The following is a 25,330-nucleotide window of genomic DNA, read 5'->3' on the forward strand; positions in this document are numbered from 1 at the left end:
CAGACTCTTACTGATGCTGCCCAATGTTCACTAGTTTCTCACAAATAAGTACTTCTGAATTTGTGGTGTGCATCCAATTTATTCTGTTTATCCTAAAATGGTTGTTTTGGATTATTATTTCCAGTTGTAATATTGCTTTTGGAGAGAGGATGTGCTAAGCTGCTCACTTCATCATTCTTGGAGTCACGCCCCTACCTGCATGACCACTTTTGAGTTTCAATACTGCTTGAACAACTTCTTCAGAAAAAGCATGCTGTACTCTGCCTACACTAAATGGCCTGGTAAGCTTTCCTTAAACATTGTAATATAAGTATTAGTGTTTCACTTTTGATAGTAAACTTGAGAGAAATATAGAACTGTACTGTTTTTCAGGTGTGCGTATGAGCAATTTTATTCTTTTCCCCCAAATGAATGGCAAGTTAAGCATTAATTCTAGGTAAATATTTAGTTTCTGAGGATGTACGTTTTTTGTGAGTAAGAAAGTCACCTTTCAGTCAACTATGTGGTTCTGGGTATCCTTCACAACATTTAAAATAATTATTATATGTTTACTATCAACAGGAAAACAAGTTTACTTTGAACTTTATACTTAGTGTGTTTTGCATCTCTCTCTAGCATGAAAAGGCCCTCCCTTTTGTATATTCATATGTTTTGAACATGACCTCAGAATATTTAAAATTTTAAATATCCTTATGCAGCAATTTAAAGCACTAACACCAGAATAGTTTGGACTTCTGATTGAGACAACTTACTATAAGATGTATCTCTTCTATTGGAGGTCTGTTCTACACACCATCATTTTTCTTAATTATTTCTGATATTTTGCCTATCACACACTGACCTTCAAGGCTATTTATTGAAAACCCTTCTCGGAAATCTCACAGTCTGAGAGTGAGTTGTCAGAAATAATTAAGAGAAATGGTGGTATATTCCCCTGACACAGAAATATATCTTTTCTAAAATGTTGCTGCTTTTAACTGAATTTAATTTAAAGTCATTTCAAGAATTATGACTCTATGAACTGAACGATTCTCGCAAAAGTAAAAACACCCAGAGCTTTGGATGAGATAGTAATAAGGATAAAAATGTTCTCATGCAGGCTATTATTTTGAATTTCTTGTATTTTGTGGGAGAGTACTGCCATACTCAACTCACTACAATTTAAAACATTCATGAGACTTCCAGGAGTTTTTCAAGATTATCCCCTATCATATCATCCACATTTATTTCTTACCAAAAAGGAAAAGAAAACAAAAGAAAAATTCCCAAATCAAACCTGAATTCTCCTTGCCTCCTCTGACAGGAGTTAATATGACATGTCTAACAAAGCCTAGTCTTCAGGAAGTGAGCACCGCTTACCGTCTTCCTGTTACAACTGGCAACACATCATTGGATTTGGCTTCAATTATTTTAAATGCGACTTTCTTTAAATCGGAAATGCCAACAGCCATGTCCTCTAGCATTCCAATTTCATCGCCTAAACAATAGAAAAGGCACTTAGTTACAAACAAACATTTGAGGAAAATGTCACTAGCTACTATGCCTCCCTGCTGGAATTTATTCTAGCATTTTATTGAATGAGTTTCTGAATGCAGTGAACCTACTCCAGACACTTTTCCTCAGAGGCTGAAGGTGTTTCTTAGCGAAATGAGAACCATTTCAATGGACTTCAGAAGTCCATCTACCCTTTGAGGGAAGGAAGAATGTGGACATTTGCTGTGAGGCTGGAGAGAGGTTTTAACCCCTTTATGATTTGGGTACATTTCTTTCTATTGGCAGGACTGATATGTGTTGTCTAGAAATAACAGAGGTAGCTGAATTGATCATCACTGACCCAGGTTCATGCTCGTTTTGTATCTCCATACATTAACAAATGAAGCCTGACAGGGAGAACATTAAGATTCCAGATCAGCACTCTCTAACAGAAATATGTGAGCCACATACATAATTTTAAATTTCCTGGTAGTCATTTTTTAAAAGAGTGAAATTAAAAAGGTAGAATTAATTTTAATAATATATTTTACTTAATCAAGTATATCCAAAATACCATTTCAATTGTAAATTAATATGAAATTATTAATTATCAATATAAAATACCTTTTAAAACTAGGTTTTGAAATCTGGTATGCATATCTAGTACTTATTGATTTGGACCAGACACATTTCAAGTACCCAAAAGTCACCCAAGGCTACTATACTGAACAGCACAGTTCTAGACGTTACAGGGTTGAGACTTTAAAATCCAGTCATTGAAACTATGTTGGCACAGAGCCTTTTATATTAAAAAAGCCAGATGGCTGCTCAGGAGTCCACTCTGAAATAATCTATAATTCCATTTTCAAAGCATAATAGGAGGCAAAAGTAAGTTACAAGCTGAATGCAAAAAACTGAAAGTTATATTATTTTTGTAATACTTGGCTCAATAAAGGTTTACTTCTTATTTTTATGTTTTCTTGAAAAATTTATGGATTAAATATCCTTATGAATAGAAATGTGATTTTAACTTGTACTAAAGCAATACTCACTGTATGTACTTAGCAGTCCTTCATATTGTACTATCAACCCCACTGTGTGAAGCTGCTGTAGGAAGCCTGGGTCATACAGACTTGTCTGTAATTTAATGATAAAACCACAAACCAATCCGGCAAGCTGAAAAAAAAATATTGATATAAGATTTACTGCAGTTAGCAAACATATTTGTTTTATTTTGAAATATTTTAAGACTTCTGAGGCATCACAGATTCGATTCCCAGGTATGTGTAACAAAACTACAACTATTTGGTAGCCATAGTAAAACAAGTTGACAGTCTTCGATCTAGAATTGCTGTGTATAAAAGTCTTGGGGAAGGTAGAAGTGCAGAGGGAAAAAGAACATGGACAGGAGTCAGGTTGATGGGTCTTCAAATCTTATGTCTACCATTTCTAACAGTAAAATCATAAACACTTAAGCACCTCCAAATCTTACTATTTTTTGTACATGTAAAATAGAGATGATAATAATCATTTCACAGGGTCATTAAAAGAACACAGTGACGAAACATGTATGTATAAGGCAGAGCATATTTTCCGATACCTGGGTAGCTTCATGTGCCACTGGACCATTCATGAAATACTGGGGGAAAGCGACAGTTTGGTTAAAACCTTCCCTTTTCCTAGAATGTTTAGAAAGAGAAGTCTTCTTTTACTTTCCCTCATATGTCCTGTCTATAAAACTCAGCCATGAGGATGGAGGCAGGTGGGGAGAAGGAAGGCACCAGCACACCCACCGTGATGGAGGCAGGCCTTGGCATTATGAATCATGTTGGGTGTAGGCAAAGAAGGTGGCCCTGTCAAACCTCCCATTCGAGCCTTACTGCCCTGAAAACTTATTTTAAAAACAAAATAAGAGATCATTGTGAAACCCTGTCCCAGGATTCATGGGGGAGCTGTACAAATAAGTGACTACAAACAGATCCCCTTTGCCAAGTCCTAGCTCGTCACCTGCAGTGCAAGGCAACAGTCCCTTTCCTTACACTTATGTAGACCCAGAGCATAATACAAAGATGATGACCACTTGCTTCACGGACTTCATGCCCTGTGAAGCAGAATGTACATGTTAGAGACTTGGCCATCTCTTTTCAGAGATAAATACTTAAGGTCTCATGAACTCTTTGCTTAGGATATTCAGCTGATATTTATCGTGAATAAGAAACATGGGATACCAAAACTTTAAAGATCTTTTAAAAAATGAAGCTGTCTCAATAAGAATTCTATTCATCATCAAGGATAGGATGTTAACAATCTGGCATTGTTTTGTACTAACAATAACAACAGGCACCTACTGCTTGGCTGAAGACGATGTCTCTTCTTAGAGTCAGCATCAGACACTGGGGCAAGCTGTATGCAAGTTCCTGAAGGAGCACAAATGTCAGGGACTGCTTGGCTCGGTTCACCACTTCTCCCATGCAGTCCTTCAGGGTAAGGATGAGGGGATACAACTGTTCATACCAGTCCTCTGCAGGGAGGGGGTGTAAGAAAAGTGCAATAGATGAAGGAAGGTGTTGGAATATAATGCAGAACTCCAACTTATTTTTAATTTTTCAGTAAGTTAGACATATTCTTAAGGATTCACAAAGATTAGAGCTGAAGATCTCTAATTTAAATCTCTCCCCTGAACTCCACAATGTCCATATGCAGCCACCCATTGGACTTCTCCACGTGGATACATTTAAGTTATTTGCAGCAGATCTCTCTTTTCCGCTCATCTCTAATCTGTGCACTGCCTGTATCTTAGTGAGTGGTGCCATCAAACCTTTCTCATACTGGAAACATAAGTTTTACTGGACTTCCTCTTCTGCAGTTTTCACATTAACTTGGTCATTAAATTAGTTCTACTACTGTAGCAGTCCATCAATATGCATCTTCTCCCTGCCCATGCCCATCGTCGTTTATTGCTCTCCCTTGGATTACTTCCTGGACTACTCCCTAACCCATCTCCCTTCCTCCAGCCACACTCCACTGAATTCCCTTCTCAACAGTGTTGCCAGAAACATTTCTAATCAGTTTGTATCTGATTCTATCACTCACTCCTCACTTCTTAAAATATTTTGGAAAAAAAAAAGCACTAAAGCATTCATAAATAAATAAAGTTCAAACTCATGAAAGATTCTCCATTATCTAAACTTTGCCTATTTGTCTAATTTCATCTTTCAGAACTTTATTTGCTGTCTTGTCTCACGTGAAGTGAACCACAGGTATTTCCTTAAACTGACCCTGTTCTCTCATCTCAACGTCTTTGCAAATCCTACCTCCTCTCCTGGAACACTCTTTTTCTACTTATCTTCCTGACAAACGGTTAATCTCTTCTGCAAACTCAATTCAGGATCTCTCTTCTCCAGGAAGTCTTCCTTCATTTCCCCCTTACTACACTTCCCTGTTCCCTGAAAATTGGATTGAGTTGACTTCCTTTTGTGCCTATATCTTCCTGTCCCAGGACTACTCACACACTACTCCCCATTTTCCTCTGCGAGAAAGATAACTCACTGAGGGCAAGGAATTCATTTTTTAATCACCTACTCTATAGAACCTAGCATAGTGCCTAGCATATAGTAAATATTCAATAAGTTTTAATTGAATGAGAAAAGTTACAATAAATATAACGAAGTTTTAAAGATATAGACAAGTATAAGTCAGTCAAGTTTTGGGAAGTATTTGGGATTCCAATAGCTGTTCTTCAAATGAGGATGCAAAATTGAGACCATTTGTGCTACTTATATGTCTAGATTTCTAACAGGCATCAATTATATAATTATGACTTTGGTATGATATAGAAACAACTTATGCTCTGTTTCAGTTAATTTGGAGATCAAAGCCCTGGCAAATGTTAACTATCATAAATTCTTGACCGTGTGACATTCCATTAATATATAAATAAACTAATGGATGACAAATACGATTTGATATGAATGAGTGCATGCTGCGAAATTAATTATAAAGCAGGAACTGAAATGATATGATCTCCTCATCATAAAAGTGCAAGCATCATTGTGAGTAATGTGAGTGGTAAATAACCAGTTAAGACCTTGAAAGAGTGACAGGGAACAATAAAAAGAATCATAAGCACTATCGTACCATGTCTACTGCCACTTATTTATTTTATGTTGTGGTATAATAGACTAGATGAAATAAACCCAAAGGGTTGAAAGGATAATTAATGACCCCAACATAATAAAAATATACGTTCTTATTCATACTCTATGAAATGCCTACGTGATGCCATAATGTAAAATACATTAGAATGTTAGAAATTATTATTTTAAAAACATTGTAGATGTAAGTGCTATTACGAGGATAAAAAACATAGAGAAAGAGGAATGCAACAGAGCCCTATTAATGCATGATCATTTAATATTGGACAAACTTATAGGCAGCCTAGAATAAAATGTGAACAATGGTTCAATTTAAACAAGCATTGGTTAACAGTTGACTCTTATGTCATTGTCATGTATAAAAGGGAAAATGGAGGTACACTGAACTTTTTTCATAATAAGAGATACATCAATAGATACCAAGAATGAATATCCTATATTCCTATTTTTTCATATTTGCATTTTTATCTCCTGTTCTCTCACTTTATTTGTTGTTCTCAATATGAATGGGTAGACTAATAGACACAGGGAAACACTAGAAAAAACTTCAATAAATTAACCCAGATGTAAATTTTAAACGATAGCAGACTGAAAACTGATTTTGTTCTGTGCTTAGCTCTGTAGAGATTTGTTTCTGCTAGAGAATTCCCAAACATAAAATACATCTTCTGTGCAGTAGGTGGCGCTGCTTAATCAGGCTGAAGTAGAACTACTTTGCACTTACTGCATTCAAGTAACTGATTTTTACTTTTGTACACAGTTGTATAGTTCCCAAACAGCATGTACTTATTGTTTAAGCATCTTGCATGGTACTATCCTGAATCAAATGGTCAATACTTTATATGATTTTTCTAGTTAGAAAATTAAAAAAATAAGTGACATTTGTTTTCTTGCAAGATATTAAGTGACAATTCTAATTAAATATTTGTTTCTCTTAAAAATATTTAAAGAAGAAAACTTTGCAGATTTTCTCATTAGCATAAGGATAGTTGCTTTGTTCATTTCTATCTTCACTTATTTAACCAGTTGATTCTTAATTATAAATTACAATCAGATGACCAAAAATACAAAACCAAAACAAGTCTGGTTTCCAGTTCCACTAGAATGGAAGTGGAAACCTGGGAAAAAAGGAACACACAACATTCTAAACCTAGGAACACTGTTACATACTTCTGATACTAACAATATTCCAGTGTCTCTATTTAGCATAATTATATATACTTTTTATGCCTAAAATTTCAGGAAAATGACAATATAGGAAAGTATTAATTATGAAGGAGAAAATTACAAGTTTGTGAGCAAGGTAAAATATCTTTAAAATAGTAGTAAGCCTTCTATGGAGGAACATAAGTGAAAAAGCTAAAAATACATTTTTTTTTTCTAGCAAAGAAACAATGTAATTTGAGCAGATAATGGAAAATTGTACTGGAAAATTCCAATGCCAATGACTCCAGGTTTTCTTCTCTGTTAATATGCAGTCAGTGTAAATCTCAGGTTCTGAAATAAACACAGTGACTATGACAGGCCAAAGCAAGGCCAAAGTCAGTTCATAAATGGCCTTTTTGCTCCAATGAACATCCCAAATCATTCTCACAAAGGAAAAGTAAATGCTTTAGTTCTTTGCTTTAACATATGTTTTGGGGGAAATTAAAAAATACCCAAGCTTCAGCTCTTGACAGTTTTCAGACTTGTCACTTCCCTCTCACCTCTGTGTCTCTCCATACCTTACAGTTTACATGATGTTTATTTGGTCCTCCTGATAAAGATGAAGGTAGTATTCATTCATATATATATATATGTGTGTGTGTGTGTGTGTGTGCGCGTGTGTGTGTGTGTATACATACACACATATATATACATGTGTGCACACACAAACACACACAATCTTAGTTGAAACTTGAAGAAACTAAACTCAGAAGAGTGGATGTGTGTATTTCAGGATTTCATACTTTTATACACACACACACAAACATACACACATTTTTTATAAACCTAGTGAAGCTGGGGAGCTAAGGGTACCCCACAATATAGTCACTGCCCTGCTATCTCTCCCCTGAGCCAACTAGCCTAGCAGGCACTAAGTGTGATTTTATTCCCTGGGCTCCTTTCCATGACAGAGGAAAATACTACGAGAATATTTTAGTGTGTCTATAAGAACTTGCTGAGACTCCTTAACCCTGAGACCAACAAGCAGAGTCTTTCCTCGGGAAAACATAAAATGCATGTGCCTTAGCTGAGCTTTTCCTGAGCTTTGTGAAGTGTGTTGGGAGCCATCCAAGCACAGCCTCTGTTGTCCAGCCCTCTACTTGCTTCTCCGGCATATTCAAGGGAAGCTCACTGAAGGATTCAGAGAACGGCTGCTGGGTGCCCCCCTCACCTCCTCCACACATCATCTATTTCCTGTGCAGGACATTCACGTCCTCTGAGCTCAGTCGCTCTTACGTTACTCAGGAGAAAAATAAAATAGCCAAATATCAACCAACTGTAGCAGAGCATCATGCTTTCTTTCCAATTTCTGAGCCATTCTCTTCTCAGGTGCTTGGTCTTCTTTGCTTATTTAAAATAATTAACTTCACAAAAGCTTATAGCTATTGTTATTTCTGTTATCGCAACCTTTCAGACACAGAAAAAAAGAAAAGTGAAAAGATTGCACATCCATTAAATTTTATGCAAAGAGATAACAGAATAAATGAGCCAGCTCTTAGGATTCTCTTAAGGTAACAAGATGATGAACTGTGAAGCCAAGCAATTAGAATGGCCATTAAGGGGGGCAATAAAATTCCTAAGGTCATGAAGGGAACACAGACCAAACTTACAGCCAGTAGGGGTTTTAATCTATGCCTCAATCCCAGGTAGCACAGAAATGGTGACTGGTTCATAGTTGGGGGTTGGGGGTGGGAGAAATCTATTTCCTGCTTATAAAATTTTTGTTGACTTTGAAGGGCCTATGCCTTACATCAACCCAAATATGGGTACCTATGTGCCTCTGTGAGTGAAGTTCTTGTCTTTCGGGCACAATTTTGCAGTGTGAACATTAATAATGTGAAGGGATCAACTAATAATAAGGCTTCTTCTGCAGACACTTTATAGGTAAATTCCTTTGTATGGGCATAAGACACGTAGCCAACTTTGGTCATAGACTCTAGACATCTGCCCATAGGAGGCCTCTAAATACCTGGACATATCCTAGGGGCACAGGGCCTAGAAACTAGGCTAATTCCAGACAACAGAAGAGTAATCAGGAAAAGAAAAGCATCTGTGGAAACTTGGCTGCTTCGAATGTTTTCCAGGCCACTCAGAATGTCCTTCTCCAACCAAGCCTTCCTGACCCTCTTCCTGTCTTTATAACCTACTGCCATCTCTGATACAGGAATTGAGAAATCAATTTTTATTTGTCTTCTTTTAATAAATGCTAATGTGTCTTTCTTATATCATTTCTCCCCCCTCCTTTTTCACTGACATCATGAGAAATGGACTCATTCGCTGGACAAAGATAGCGTCCTCTATGTAAGGTGCTGTGGGTGATACCAATATTTTTAACTCATGCCCCCTCCCTTCAAAGAGCTAAAATCGAGAAGGAAAGGTAAGGAAGGAATACCTACAGTATAAGGTGGTATGATAACAGCTACAAAAGTTGGGACAGTGACCAAACGAGTTTTAGAAGAGAGAGAGTTTAGAGGCAAGAGAGTTCATCTCTGGTGAGAAGACTGTTCACTCATGGCTGTGGCATTTACTGCACACTTAAAGGAAGTCACATGTGGAAAGAGCCCAGAGAAGTCTGCCTGGACTGCAGGTAGTAGACACCCACAGTGAGGCTTTGTAGGAATAGAGACTGAGAGGAGTGTTTGGTTTTGTAATGGCAAATCTAATAAATAGATGCATAAACTGACCAGAGGGAGAAACAGGGGGTACTGGAAGAGAGGAAATAAATGACTGAGATCACTCAGTGATTTGGAGAAGGCAGGAATAAAACAGTAAATGTTAAGCTGAAGTCATGGAATAAAACCAGTGGAAGTCTAGGTATAGGCAGTCACCATGGTAGGGATAGGGAATGGAGGTCAATAGGGGTGGGGAGAAAGGACGGTGCAGAGGATATGTGAATAGGGCAAGAGCTAAGAAGCAAGGCCAAATCAGAAACAATGCGTATCAGACAGGGTGAATGAAGAAACAAGGTTTATGCTAACCCGAGAGGAAGGTAGCACGTGAATGTACTTTCCCTTGCCTTTATCTCAGGGCAGCCTCAAAGGCCTTAAGGACATTCACATAAAGAACAAACATGTATCTTAAAATGTAATCAGTGTAATGTCTGCTGAACTATGATCCAAGGTAAATGACTGATCTTAGCACCTTCCACATGTATGAGAAATGACTGTACTGCTCAACCCAAGACAAAGGGCTATGACAAGAGCAAAGGCAACCTTTCCTCATGTCCAGGGAACCTTGCTTGTTTAAACCCTGCCAGCCTGAGAACACAGTGTCATAAAACTTTCCAGTCTTGCTCTTAGGAAAATAGCAAAGGAAATGCATCAACTGATATCCTGGTTAAACTTCGTATTTCGTAGCACAAAGTTGAAAGCCTTAAGTAAATTCTGCTAAGACAGTTTCCAGGAACAAAATCCATTAATCAAACAAGCCTTGTATTTGTTGTAGCACAAAAGTTTTAAATTCAGGTTATGTGTTGACTGGAGGAGTCACACACCCACATTCACTGGGCTTATTTTGTTGCCTTTTGGCCTTAAATAAACTGTAATCTCAGGACTCTGACCCTCAAACAGGCTGGGTATTTAAGAATAAGCTGCATAGGTCATAGGTCTTTGAGCAACCTGAAATTATCAATATGTCTACATCAGTGAGCTCCTGTCATTTAAATATTGGCCAGCATCTAAGGTTGAGAAGAGAGGTAGTGGATACTGAGTTGACTGACTCCTTATCAGAGTACAGGCAATCAGAGAAGTGAAGAGGTGCAACATTTTTACTAGGTGAATGTAGGTGAAGTAAACTAGGTGAATATAGAAGGTTCCTAGTAATGTTCAAGACCATGGAATATAGTACATAAATTTTTTGGAGCATAAGTTTATACAAGTGCAATTTTGCTATATGCATGAATTGTGCAGTTGCACCAGTTTAAAAACAAAACTCTGCAAACACAATAGGGCCTCATGTCCATAGATTTAACCTATAAATGCTGAGTAAGCAGTCAAGTAACCAAACAATGTAAACAGTACATTTCTTAGGCCATTTCATTCAATAATCACACGCCCTACGGCCGAGTGTGGTGGCTCACGCCTGTAATCCCATCACTTTGGGAGGCCGAGGCGGGCAAAGCACCTGAGGGTGAGAGTTCAAGACCAGCCTGACCAATGTGGAGAAACCCTGTCTCTACTGAAAATACAAAATTAGATGGGCGTGGTGGTGCATGCCTGTAATCCCAGCTACTCAGGAGGTTGAGGCAGGAGAATTGCTTGAACCCGGGAGGTGGAGGTTGCAGTGAGCCAAGATTGCACCATTGCATTCCAGCCTGGGCAACAAGAGTGAAACTTTGTTTCCCTCCCCAAAAAAAATTACATGTCCTAAAGTTCCTGGATGGGAGCTATCATCTCCCTTTTCCTCTATCCCGGTTTCTCTGTGGGTGTGAACATCACCATATTTATGAGAAAGTTAAGTAATTTTTCAATGTAATTATGAATTCTTAATTTCTGCATATGATTCCACAGTAAGTAAGCCTTTAAGATATACCTAAGGGATTGATTTCCATGAAGTTATCATATAACATCACAAATTTGTGCCTGAAACAACTCAACATTTTGTTAAAAGGGTGCTAGCGAATATGTTTGTAGAGAATAAGATTGGAGAAGGTTTTTTTTTCTTGGAGAGAGCAGAGGCAATGCATCATAGACTCTAAGAGGGCAGGCTCTGGTGCCACACCACCAGGGTTAGAACCCAGGCTGTGCACAAGTCACTTCAACTCTCTACTTCTTCATCCTTTAATTTTGTAGAATTACTTCTATAGTGTTGTAAGAATTAAATGAGTTAATGCAGTCAATATTTATTTTTTATCACATATCAAGTAATCCATAAATATGAGCTTCTATGTTAAAACAATTCAAATAAAGTAATTTCTACATGATACTTTGCACTTGCCCTCCTACCAGCATTGATTCTTTATGCTCTTCCTTCTGTCCTATTTCTGAGGATGAACTGTTGTCTAGCTCAGACCATCTCCTCTGTTGGTATACCAGATCTCATCCTCTCTCACCTGCTTAAGAGTGTCACTCTAGCAATTCTCTCCCTTCCTCCCACATTATCAATATTTCCTTTTTAACTGGATCATTCTTGTCAGAAAACAAACATGCTATTATCTCCTCATCCTGAAACAAATATCACTGTTTTGACCCTAATTCCCTTTATAACTCCTATACTTTATTTCTCCATTTCCTTTCACAATGAAACTTCTCAAAAGAGTTGTCTATACAGGTTGTCTCTACTTCCTTTACTTCCTCTTTCTTTTAACCCACTCTTCTTAATTCCTACCCACTCTAGTAAGGCTACTCTCGTCATCAAAGACATCCATACTGCTAAATCCAAAGCCATCTCTTAGTCCTCATTTTATTTGACCCATTTTCTAACCCTGGCTTTCAGGATAGCATATTCTCTTTGTATTCCTCCTACCTCACTGGCCGTCTCTTGACCAACTTTGTTGCTGGTTCCTTCACTTATTTCTGACATATCAACACTGAAATGTCCTCAAGTATATATAATCTATAGGTTATTTCCCCTTTCTCTGTACACTCAATCCCTGCTGTTATTTTGCAGTCTCATGTCTTTAAATACCATCTATATAATAACAATTTCCTAATTAATGTCTTTAGCCTGAATATATCTCCTGAACTCTATTCTTATATGTAACTGCAAACTTGATATCTCCATGTCAAATTTAACATTTCAAATGTCTTACCCTAAAAAAGGTACAGAATCTCACTACTTTTCACCACCTCCACCTGTCATCTTCTTCGTCCAAGATCATCATGCCTCACCTTGACAATTGTGTTCATGTTCTAACTGCCTATATCTGGTTTTACCCTCTTCATGTATAGTCTAATCTCAACACAACAGCCTAGATGTTAATATCTAAGTCAAATCAGGTTAATCCTCTTGTTCAAAACTCTCTAATTGCTCCCCATTTTTCTCAGAGTAAAAGCCAACATTTACATAAAGCCTCTACATGTTCCTTCCCCTAAGTTACCTGTTTAATGTCACCTTCTACTCTCCTACCATCATTATCCTTATTTGATCCAAACTGGCTTCCTTATTGTTTCCTGAATATGGTAGGCATATTTATGCTTCAAGGCTGCTGTAATAGCTATTTTCTATGACCAATATTTCCTTTCCCTAGATAGTCACATGGCTCACTGTCTCACCTTCTGAGTCTTTGCTCAAGCATCAGCTTTTAAATGAGACCTACATCGCCTACTCCACTAAACTGCAATCTCTGCCCTACAACATTACATCAAAACCCTTTGACTTTGCTCTGTATTTTTTTTCTACAGCCTCTGTCACCATTACTATACCATGCAATGCCCCTATTTCTTGTGTTACTTTTCATTGTCTCTTTGCTACTAGAGGATAAACTTCAGGAGAGCCGGTGTTTTATCTTTTCTGTTTATTTTTGTATTCCTCAGGGTCTAAAATAGTGCCTAGCACATAGTAGGTAATTAAAATATGTTGAATGACTGAAAAAAATTAATATCACCTTTAAAAACGTGGCATCCTTGTCATTACCATAAAACTTTGGAACTGGAAAAGACCTTAAAACTTTGTACATTATTTTACCAAAAGAGGATGTGAGATGCAGAGAACGTAAATGACTTGACAAAGGCCATGAAGCCAAGTAAGTACCAAATTGTGGACCTGCCAAGATCCTGGCTCTTAGTCCCATGTTACTCTGTTACTTCATAATTCATTGTACGATTTTTAAGGAAAACAGCATTAGTTTTCTGGTAAGAACAGATATTTTAAAATGTCATAATGTAAAAATGTTATTGAAATTCTAGGCTTACAATAAAAATGTACTTTATATGGCATATTTTGATTATTTAAGTTTTTAAAAAATTTGTAAGTATACTCTAGTTGGGAGGCCGAGGCGGGCACATCGCCTGAGGTCGGGAGTTCGAGACCAGCCTGACCAACATGGAGAAACCCCCGTCTCTACTAAAAATGCAAAAAATTAGTTGGGCATAGTGGTGCATGCCTGTAATCCCAACTACTCGGGAGGCTGAGGCGGGAGAATCACTTGAACCTGGGGGACGGAGGTTGTGGTGAGCCGAGACCGCACCATTGCACCATTGCATTCCAGCCTGGGCAACAAGAGTGAAACTCTGTCTCAAAAAAAAAAAAAATTGTTTTAACTGGAGAACTATTAATTTTTTAAAGCTTCAGTCATTGATTTTTTTCCAATGAAATTCTCAACATTCATATGTAGAAATTTATGAAATTCAAAATATTAATATTTAAGCCCTCTAGTGAAAAAGATTCTTTGGTACTTGTATGTTGTATGTTTGTATTTTACAAAATAAAAGACTTGATATAACTATAAAACCACTGAAATAATTGTCTAATGTTGAATATAAATTCTAATATTAGTATCTTTGCATAAATGCTGAACAATATTTACTTATTAATATCAAGAAAACCTCAAAAGTGTCAACAGCAATGGTAGATCCATATGACTAGGCCTTCATTCCACAATATTGGGCCTCCATTATTTGCTACGAATTATGCTAGGTTCTGGAGATTCAAGAACAAATCACAAACACTTGGCATATTTTCTTATAGAGCCAAGTCTAATAGGGGAAATGACATTTAAGATGGCATGTGTAATAAATCAGAGATTCGGAGGTTTCAAAATAGTGGCCTATAGACCAGTCTTATATGACCTGCAAATTTTATTGGGAATTTATCACGTTTTAGCAATTTTTAACCTTAAAAAAAAAGTGAGGTATTTTACATAAACATTCAGATTTATTTGAAAAATCAGAAGGGATGACAACTTTAGGTCCATGTTCTCCATGGAAATGACTGGCTGGGGCTGGAGCAGTGACCCCCTTTTGGAGGAACATATACTCTCTACTTTGCTCTGGCTTCTGTCCACTTCACTTGATTCATTCATATTACTTCACATGATGCCTACGGGCCCTTGTCCTTGCAAGCCCTGCAGAAAGTGTGACAACATAAATGACAGAATCCAGTAAAAAATAAAAACAGGAGGACCTATTCAAAAAGCAGTAAATGAGATTTTTTTTTCCTTTCTCCCTCAGTGGTGTTGCTCCAGACCTGTCAGGGTGTTTTTTGTTTGTTTGTTTATTTTTTTAATGTTTGTTTGAGACAGAGTCTCGCTCTGTCGCCCAGGCTGGAGTGCAGTGGCACGATCTCGGCTCACTGCAAGCTCCACCTCCCGGGTTCACGCCATTCTCCTGCCTCAGCCTCCTGAGTAGCTGGGACTACAGGCGTCTGCCACCACGCCCGGCTAATTTTTAGTATTTTTTAGTAGAGACGGGGTTTCACCGTGTTAGCCAGGATGGTCTCGATCTCCTGACCTCGTGGTCCACCCACCTCGGCCTCCCAAAGTGCTGGGATTACAGGCGTGAGCCACCGCGCCCAGAGGGTGCTTTTTATTTACTCTTTTGTGCCATACTCCCTTGGATGTGGGGCTACGTGAGTACAGAGCCTCAAAGGCACTCAGCCTCACCCTGGCTCTTCTGCACTGGCACCCAGGCATGTCGGTAGGTGGGGGTGGGAAGTGATCATTGGGCTGGCGTGAAGATGGAAGGTTGGGCAGGCACTGGAGAAGCCTGCAGAACTGCAAGTGAGGCAAGCCTCCAAGGCCCGGGCACAGGCTTCATCGCCCTATTGGACTTCACTGACAAAACACAAAGGCAAAGATAAAATTATTCGGAATTTCAGGATGGCAACTCAGAGTATTAATCTCAGAGCACAGGCCTCTGCTGAGTGAGAGGCCATGTGTGACCACATTGGTCTCACACTCACGGCCTTAGCCTGGATGACCAGGGAAGGCACCCCAGATAATGTGAAGTTTGGGCATGGGGAAAGCTTTGAAAGCTCAGGAGTGAAAAGCACCAGGTGAGTTTTCAGAAGAGTTTAATATGACTGGATCATGGAGGATGAGGCAGGGTGAGGTGGAAGGAGATGTCAAAGTGCCTTGAAGTGGCAGGTGGGGATAAAGAAATGTAGGGCCTGTAAAAAAGGGAGAAAGTGTCTTGAAGAGGCAGGTGGTGGTAAGGGAATTTAGGACCTTGTAAAAGAGGGAGAAAGCTTGGCAAACAAGTGAAGCATAAGATATGACTATCTGAGAAACAGTTCATTAAGATATCAAGGGCAAACCTAAAGGCAGGTAAATCTATATACAAAACTGCTCTTAAAATTTAATCATTCCTTTTTCCAACAGATATTCTGAGGATCTCAGATAGAGATCACTCTGCTTGAATTTGAATTCTTGCTTGGATGCCCACTAGCTCTGTGATCTTAGACAAATTACTTAACCCTTTCATCTATGAAATGGGGATAGAACCAGAAACTCCCCTACAGGCTTGTTGTGAAAAGGAAGAGAGGAAAGAATGTAAAAGTTCATCAAAGTACTTGTCACATAAGTGTGAGTGTACTAAGTGTCAGCTATTAATGTGATTATTACCCCTCCTTTGATACCTCGTTTGGTCTCCAAACTGCATTTGATTTTCATCCCTTGATGCTTCTTACACCTGGTATGAGAGTAATCCTCATACACCAAGGCTAATAAAGATTTTGCTCATCTTTTCTTCTTCTTTCTCTTTATATTTTATCCAGTTTAATCTATCTGCTGATGCCTCCCAAATGCTTACTTCCTTTCCTAAGTCTTTTATCTTGTATGTGATGCCTTTGGAAGATCTCTCACTAGGTATATCCCTTCAAATACAACTTACTCATGTACTAGACTGTAAGGACAGGGCCATGACTGAACGTGTTCCTGGATACAGTGACTGGAACGGGGTAAGTACTCAACAAATATGGAATGAATGACAGAATTTTCTTCTTTCTTTTCCAACCAACACAAATTTAGTGTCTTTCCATGAGGCTTAATGCCTGAACTATTTTATATAAAATTGCATTAATCAGTGAGTTGTTCTAGTCTTTAATTATTATTATTATTTTAGAGATAGAGTCTCACTGTCACCCAGCCTGGAGTGCAATGGCACAATCTCAGCTCACTGCAACCTCCACCTCCCAGGTTCAAGTGATTCTCTAGCCTCACCCTCCCGAGTAGCTGGGACTACAGGCGCGTGCTACCATGTTCAGTTAATTTTTGTATTTTTAATAGAGATGGGGTTTCCCCATGTTGGCCAGGCTGGTCTTGAACTCCTGATCTCAAGTGATCCACCTGCCTCAGCCTCCCAAAGTGCTGGGATTACAGGCGTGAGTCACCGTGCCTGGCCCAGTCTTGAATTATTTTAAGTGTATTAGATAGATAGCTAATCTAGGGAACCAAAGACAAAAGATGGGAAAGAGGAGCAATTCACTACAGCCTTATATGTGTTCCTATTTGAAGGGTGGGGTGCACTTTTAGGATGAAAAATCTTTGGCACCAGCAAGACACTGATAACTGGTGACAAATCACTGGCAAACCTCTAGTAGTTACCAGCAGACAGCTGTGCATTTGTTGGTTTGTTTGCTTGTTTACTTTTTGTGTACAGATGGGCTCTCACCATGCTGCCCGGGTTGGTCTCAAACTCTTGGCTTCCAGTGATCCACCCACCTGGCCTTCCAAAGTACTCGGATTACAAGTGTGAGCCACAGCAACTGGCCCAGACGATTGTGTTAACTGAAGGCAGACAGAGATACAGTAAAATATAAGGTAAATATAGTGAATTATCAGATCCCAGGAGGAAATGTGGAATGTGCCTTACAAGTTAAAAGGAAACTTTCAAGCAAAATAGGACATGAGTACCAAGAAACTAGAAACAAATTCTAAGCAATGATATGTAGACTAATTCGATGATCTACATGGAGGTTTACCGCCTTTGCAAGAAGCAGTGATGACTCGATGCCTATGTGGCCTCATTAGTGAAAATTATTTCAGAGGAACTTTATCTTTGACAGGATTTACAGCTGGATAGATTAGGAAAAATAATTCAATGGCATAGGATATTTGGCCTTTTACAGGGCATTTCATGATATACTTGTGAAAGATGGAGAAATATAGGCCATACAATGATATGAATGGGTGAACATAGAGCTGGTTGAACACACATCCCCAGTGGGTAGTGATTAACCGGCGTATTTGAATGCATACTGTTCTTTTTAGTGATGTGCCTTAAGAATCTCTATGTAGCTCTGTTTTCTAATCATTTTTATCTGTTACTTCTAGAAATGGACAGAAAATGCATATTAAAATGTGAATAAAATCATTCCGAGTAGGTCAGTAGATATGAAGGATGAAAGAAACAGGTATTTATTAGAGTGTACTCAAAGGCATTTTATACTAGTCAGTCATGGGTTTAGACATCTATCTCTTCAGTAGAATTGGGATAGATTGTTTTAATCTTCTCATGCCCCCAATATCTCATAATGTCTAGTATATAGTGGTGCTTAAATGTTGCTTGAATCTTTAGAAGCCTGAAGGATAGGTCAAATTTAGCAAGGTTTATGGATAGCAATAGAATTAGTGGTAAAATGTGAGTGTCAAAACAGTGAATGTCAGCTTAGATATCATTAATATTAGAATAGTACCTAAAAGTAGGGAGGTGGTCCTCCTGGGTTACTCTGCAGCTATTAACCATATTTGTATCACTGTGCTTAATTCTGCAGACTGCTGAGACAAACTAGAAGATGTTCAGAGAAATGCAAACTATTGGATATGCTTGAAGCTATTCCTTTGAAAAATGACGGAAAAGGTGACAATTCAAAAGGGACATGAGGGTTGCTTTCAGATACACCTTAGGCTTAATGTAAAGAAAGAAAAGTAAATTTGTTTTTTATTGCAAAGGATTATATCTGTGCCAGTGGGTACAATGAAAGAAAACACATTAGGATCAAGGTCTGGAGTACGCTGCTCTAGAAGATAAAAACAGTTTTCTGTAACTGAAGATGTGCCTCATAGGCTAGTTGAAAATTGGCAGAGATATTGTAGATAAGCTTCTTAACATATTTTAGGAGGTTTAATTACAAAATCTTTAAGATGACATCAAAATCTAAGATTCTAATATTCACTGATTTTATCTTTGAGTCAGCAGTTTATGAAACTGAAGGCATGTAGTGCTACACAGACAGCAGATGCTTAGAAAGGTGTTTGAGTGTACTACAAATAAAAGGACAATCTTCGTTCATTAGGAAACCACATAAATACACATAAGCTGTAGAACTTTGGAATAGTTATTCTATTATTTCTGTTCAGAACAGCACAGAAAGTTTTACATCTCTCAGCACTATCTGCACTTACCCTGAAAAGAAATTTATAAAGCAAGCCAAAGATATACTGTAAAACCTTGGTTCTCAAACAAACAGAAAACCTTCAAAACTACAGATTTAAAATATTACTAAAAGGAAAATTTGAAACTTGAAAAGAGAAATAGTTGTAGGTTATAGAACAATATAAGAAAGTGGATAAAAGTAGCACAACTTAGATGACCATCTGCTTAGCCATGTTAAGTATACAGCAACAAAACAAACACAAATTATAGCTACAATGTAAAAGTAAGGGAGTGTGATGAAAAAGAAAAACCGTCATAGGATTGATTTACTCCAAATTTAAAAATGTATCCCAACATAAATCACAATAATCAAAACCCTATGAAATAAAACAAAATTCTAGAATTTGATTTAAAATAGATACAGAATCTAATAAACAAAAAACCAGAAGTAATACAACATGAAGAATAACATCACTAACAAATGATGCTTCAAGAAATGCTTATCAGTATTTATCATATCATACATTGTAATAAAAACTGTACATCTCAAATTGCTCACCTAATCAATTCACTAATTAATTGTAAAGAAGAAAGGAGCAAAATGGCTTTTGCACCCCAACTATGGGCTGGGATAAATTTGGGACTATTGAATAAATACATTTTATTATAAAAAATAATATTTTGGAATATAGTAACATGTTATACAATGTCAAACTTCACAGAAACAACAAATTACGATATGATATTTTCACCCAAAGTGCCATGAAATCAGTGAAAATATTTAAGGCTGAGAAGATTGTAATTAGAAAGGTGCTTTTAGATCCTGTTAGTTAGAGTGCCTTTTGTTATAGAGAACCATGAAAATGTTTCTATCCATCCAGAAGCTGATTTCTAAATGCTGTTCTCCAGTAAAATGAAACCAGGGTTCTTTAGAAATTGGCTGAACCTGGAGCTGGGGTAGGGAAAATATAAGATGAGCCTAGAGCTTCTTATGGTGCCAAAGAGGAAGGCAGTGAGTAAAAACAAGTAAGAAAATGAGTAAGGGAAATAAGAAAGTAAGGGAGTAAACAACATATGGGAGGATGTTGTCAGAAGGACACAGAAATCAACCTGAATAAGAGAGAACAACTTGAGTCCAAAATAAATAATATTAGTATTGGATTCTTAACCAAATAATAAAATAAGTATTCAAAGAAGAAGAAAAGATTTTGAATGTTGTCACCACAAGGAATGATAAACGTCTAAAGTGATGAATATGGTAATTACTCTGATGTGGTTATTATGTGAATAAAGGAGCACATGGAGTTTTACCCCAAAATATGGCTCCCTGATATAATGAATATTTTGAATTACAGGCCCTTAGAGATCAACAGATGCTAGAACAGACTTTTCCCTATCTACATAAAGACGGGGCAGACCTACGAAGGAGAAGAGTTGTTTCTCCTCTGCCTCGGCCCCATGTCTCTCAATCTTCTACCTCTTCAAAAGCACAGGCTGAAGTTTCCTTAACTGCCTAAACTCCAGATCTTCAAAAGCAAACAAACAAAAAACCAAAAAAAACAATTACCTGTGATCCATTCCTTGGGTTTTTACTAACTGAACCCATATCCCAGGAGGAAGACTAAAGTCCTCAACAAATCTGGACATATTTTTGTCATAAACCAACAGGCCCAACAGACCACTGTATGTTCTTCAAGCCCATTAAATTATCCTAAAAATTATTTACTATCTTCCTAAAATCATCCACACTACCTCTCTCCTCCCTTTCCCCTAAAATGTAGGGTATATAAGCATCTGTACCCCATTGAGATATTAGGTAATCACAGTGTGATTCTCCCCTTACACATGATAGCAATAAATGTATATTCCTTTTCTCTTATAAATCTGCCTTTTTATGAGTTAATTTTTCAATAAATTTTCAGAGGGCAAAAGGAGAAGCTTTCCATTCACCCACACATACACATGCATTGAGACATCACGGTGAACCCCATAAAAACGTACAATTATTATGGGTCAAATATAATTAAAATTTAAGTTAAAAATAAGTATTCATGAGTCCACATTGACATAAAAAAATGGACAAATAAACACATAGGAGAGAGAGGGCAACTCTTCCTTACAAAATAATTCCAGTTCTGACAATCTAACTTATGCGGAAATGAAATTTAAAGACTTAGAGAATCAAAGATGCTTATATGTTAATTACAGTACTATGATAGTACTTAAAAATCTAAAATAATGGCTTCTATTTTGATGAATTCGTTTACAGTTATTATAATATGCGTTCTGGAGAATGGTTGTGAGGAAATATTCAGACAAAAGCAACATATTTCACACATTTAAATAGTGATTTCTCCTAAAAAGATTCTAACACAAGAAAGAATTGATGATGAGTGAAACAAACATAGATAATAAAAGAAGAAAATAAATTAGAGGGCAATACATTGTAGTTTGACTCTAACCATCCACAACACTGGTCTAGCTGTGAATTCTACTTTTGCAGCAACTTCTACTTGGTTTTAGACTATATCTACACAATGTCTCATATTCAAATAAAAATGATTCATCTAATCTTACGGATGATTTATCTACCAAATATTTTACCTTTTAAAATGCATTTTGAATGCCCAGATGCAGTCTTCTGATGAAATACAAGATACACACACACACACTATAATTTCAAATATTTTGGAATTTTATTGTCTTCAGTGAGAAGTTTCGGCAACATTAAACAAAAAATGTAACAAAATCCAGTGTCCCTTACCTCATTTCTGCTAAAAAATAATATGGCTTGAAAAAAATCTATCAATGGACATAGTAAGTCACTAAAATGAATTCTTCTTACCTCATTTTCTAGAGGACAGCAGTGTCTGGCCCATACTTGATAATCAATATTTGTTCAATTAAACAAAATTGAAGTATGCTATTTCTTTATGACATAGCTATGACAAGCTTTCATTTTGATTCATGTAAAGTTATGAAGCTAGACAACATTCATTAACTAATAAAAACTGGTATTGTTAAAAAAGAAAATCCCTACATACAGTTAGATCAAGTAAGTGTGAACATAAAGAACATTAGCATAAATGTTTTGCCTATGTGAATATATGACAGAGGAAGAGGGACCATCTACAACAAGAATACTTTAGAAAGCCATAGCTTACAAATATAATTTAGAAATGGTTCTACTGTTAATCAAGTGATGAAAGATTGATGTTTTATGTAATTAAACTTCTGACAAAAATGCGAGTAATGAAAAATTAGGAAAACAAATTGAGGAAACATAAATCTAATTTTATAAATGTTTGTATTTTCTTATGACTCTTTTTTTTTTAAAGTAAAAGAACAGATTTCAGCAGAAGAGAGTAGGGTAGTATTGCTTATTCTCTCCAAACACTTAAGGTACCCAGCAAAAAAGTCTGACTCAACCCTAACAGCAGTTTCTACTGCCATAAAGAGATGTAGACATTTGCCTTGGTTTTTGTGTCAACATTAATCAAACATTAATCAAATCAACAAAAAGAAAATTTCAAAGCCATTTATAGGGACACACCTGTAGTTAAAACTTTGTTTGTATTTTCTAGCCAACCTTGTAATAAAGTATACATTTGAATGTATCTGCCTAACTATCTACCTACCTACCCACCTATCTCTCCACAGAAAAACACATGCACTCACATGTATACACATGTGTGTGCATGGTTTCACAAAAATATAGACTTGTCATATATTTTTTTAGAGCAATATGCTAACATATTCCTTACAATCAAATCTTCCTGTATGTTTTGGAGATAATTTATACAAATATTTCTCAGAGTAATGCAAAAATCATCCTATCTGATTACATTCTGTTAAGAAACCACTGTGAGATACTGTGTCCTTGATATGCTTCTATGTTTCTAAGAGTTAAGTGCAGATGCTTATTTATCTTTCTAATAAAATTTTGGAGGAATGTGTAAAGGTAGGTTAAACTATGTCAGATCCTTGAAACACTGTTCTTTTTTCAAGGTTTTTATGTGGTAAAATAAGAAAAAAAAAAGAACATTGCTAGCAGTTCTGAAAACACAACTGAGATGCAATTTGATAAATAGCCTTCCATCATCCAAGCCAGAGCAGTGGAAAAGCATGCTATCAGCACTTTCATCAAAGATACTATTGACTCCTCTTCTATATCATTTTTTTCATGACTTTCTCATTTTGTTTACTCAGTAAATGATTGGGATAAAAATGATTTCTTACCTCTTGGGTGAGAGGGGATGGCATCTGCTAATGAAGGTTCTTTTTCTCCATCATTGTTGCCACCACTGCCTTCACTGCCACCATCTCTTTCAATCAGTTTGTCCACCATAGCAATAATGCAGTTCAGGCTCTTCCCCACATTGGCCCACACCCTGTCCTGAAAAAAGCATGAGTATCACTACATATTTTTGTCACAAAAACAAGATAAGGCAAAGTCAGATAAATCTATTTTAGAGAAGCATTTGGAAGGGTAGTCATTAGAATGCAGATTGAGTAGCTCTAAATTCCCATCAATTTGGTCAGACTATGGATATATAATAAATCTAGGTTCTCTTAATAAAGCAAAAATGAAGTATTATAAATCTTTTTATTTAGTCCATTATTTTCACTCTGTCATAAAGAATTGATGACCATTATACAATATTAATCCATAATTGAGTACAAATTATGATATTTTAAATTGAAGATATCTATTCTCTTTATCAACACTTATTATGAAAGCAAAGACACACCAATATTTTTAAAGAATGGTCTCCTATTGTGTTAGAAATTCTTGGAGTATTTTTGGTTATATAGACATACACACACACACACACACACACACATACACACACACACACATATATATATATTTCAGTAGCATTAAGTATATACACATTGTCATGCACCCATTACTAGCATCCACTTCCAGAACTTTTTCATCTTCCTAGACTGAAACTCTGCACCCCTTACACATGAATTTCACATTCCTTCCTCTTCCAGCCCTTGGCAACCATCATTTTGCTTTCTGTCCCTGTGAATTTGACTATTCTAGGTACTAGAAATTCTGGAAGTATGGCCTTTAGACCACTTCTAACAGAACAGCCCAGAAAATTAGTATGCAGATTCCTGGGTCCCATCAATTGAATCAGAAACCCTGGGAGGAAGGCACAATAAATTGAAATTTTGACAAATTGCTTAGATACTTCTGACCATACTGTCTTAGGACCTCTACTTAATATTATACACTAGAGCTACATAATAAGTCATTTTGAGTGATTTATTTCCCAGGAAGCAGCCTGTACCACCAACGGGCCTCTTTGCCACTAATCTTCCCAGTTCTCTTTAGTAGCCATTTTTGCTTAAGGCAATGCATGCAACTTAATTATTTGATTCACAAAACTGCTGTTAATTGTTTAAATACTATTTTGAATATAGATATCACGATAGACGACTGCCATTCCTCACTTCCTTCGTGCTTCTCTTCCTACGTCATCTAGCACTAACTCCTAATTTCTCTCTCCAGGCATCATATCCAGATAAATTTGTGGTGTTTTCCCTGCATCACACCACAGAACAACTTTTCAGTGGGTGCTTTCTTTATAATAGAGCTATCTCAGGAACGTGGAGTACCACTTAATGTAAAGATAGTACTAAATTATAGTATTTCCTTAGTGGTTTGTATCTTTTTTCTCAAATGTACTTTTTTTCCTCAGCTAATTTTTCTACTTCATAAACATATAAATTAATTTTGGAAAGGATAAATCAAGGAATAGAAACTAAAGTTGAATTTAGATTATGTGATGGCTATGTTGTAAAGACGGAGTGCACAGACATGCCTACTTTAGCTGAGGAAGTAATAGGGTTTTAAAGAAAAGCAGAACATTCAAAGTTAGCACAGGTAATTTTGGATCCTTATGTGACATGCTACCTAGGAGACATTGAGAAAAGGACTTCCTCCCTGGGGAAGCCCAGTCGTCTCAGTTGGAATGATAATTCTTGCTCTAACTACCTCACCAAGCTACAATGGGAGCCAAATGTTATGTTTTCTGTGAAGGCACTTCTTGAAATTATTACTATTTGGCAAAATCACATCCAAAACTTACTGGCTTTCCTAAGTGGATCAAGCTTTCCCCTCACCCTGTAACCTTGAGTAGGAAGTATTCTATTAACCACAAGCGATTATAATAATCTTTCCGCTAAAGTCAGATCTTTCCACAAAGAATTGAAAGCACTTTACCTCGAAGA

The 25,330-nt window shown here is 37.0% G+C and overlaps 1 protein-coding gene across 5 annotated transcripts in view; it reads right to left on the reverse strand.

Annotated features, from left to right (window-relative positions):
• Positions 1–25,330, reverse strand: part of INPP4B (inositol polyphosphate-4-phosphatase type II B) — an 837,221-nt gene that overhangs the window by 98,184 nt on the left and 713,707 nt on the right. For all 5 annotated transcript variants that reach the window (XM_003257752.4, XM_030816186.1, XM_030816183.1 and 2 more), the window contains exons 18-21: positions 23,324–23,480; positions 3,822–3,994; positions 2,526–2,649; positions 1,360–1,477 (exon numbers count right to left, since the gene is read on the reverse strand). In XM_003257752.4, coding sequence (XP_003257800.1) covers positions 1,360–1,477; positions 2,526–2,649; positions 3,822–3,994; positions 23,324–23,480 — 572 coding nt within the window. The remainder of the gene's footprint in view (positions 1–1,359; positions 1,478–2,525; positions 2,650–3,821; positions 3,995–23,323; positions 23,481–25,330) is intronic.

Source organism: Nomascus leucogenys, chromosome 7b, assembly GCF_006542625.1.
Source record: "Nomascus leucogenys isolate Asia chromosome 7b, Asia_NLE_v1, whole genome shotgun sequence".
NCBI classification, from domain to species: Eukaryota; Metazoa; Chordata; class Mammalia; order Primates; family Hylobatidae; genus Nomascus; species Nomascus leucogenys.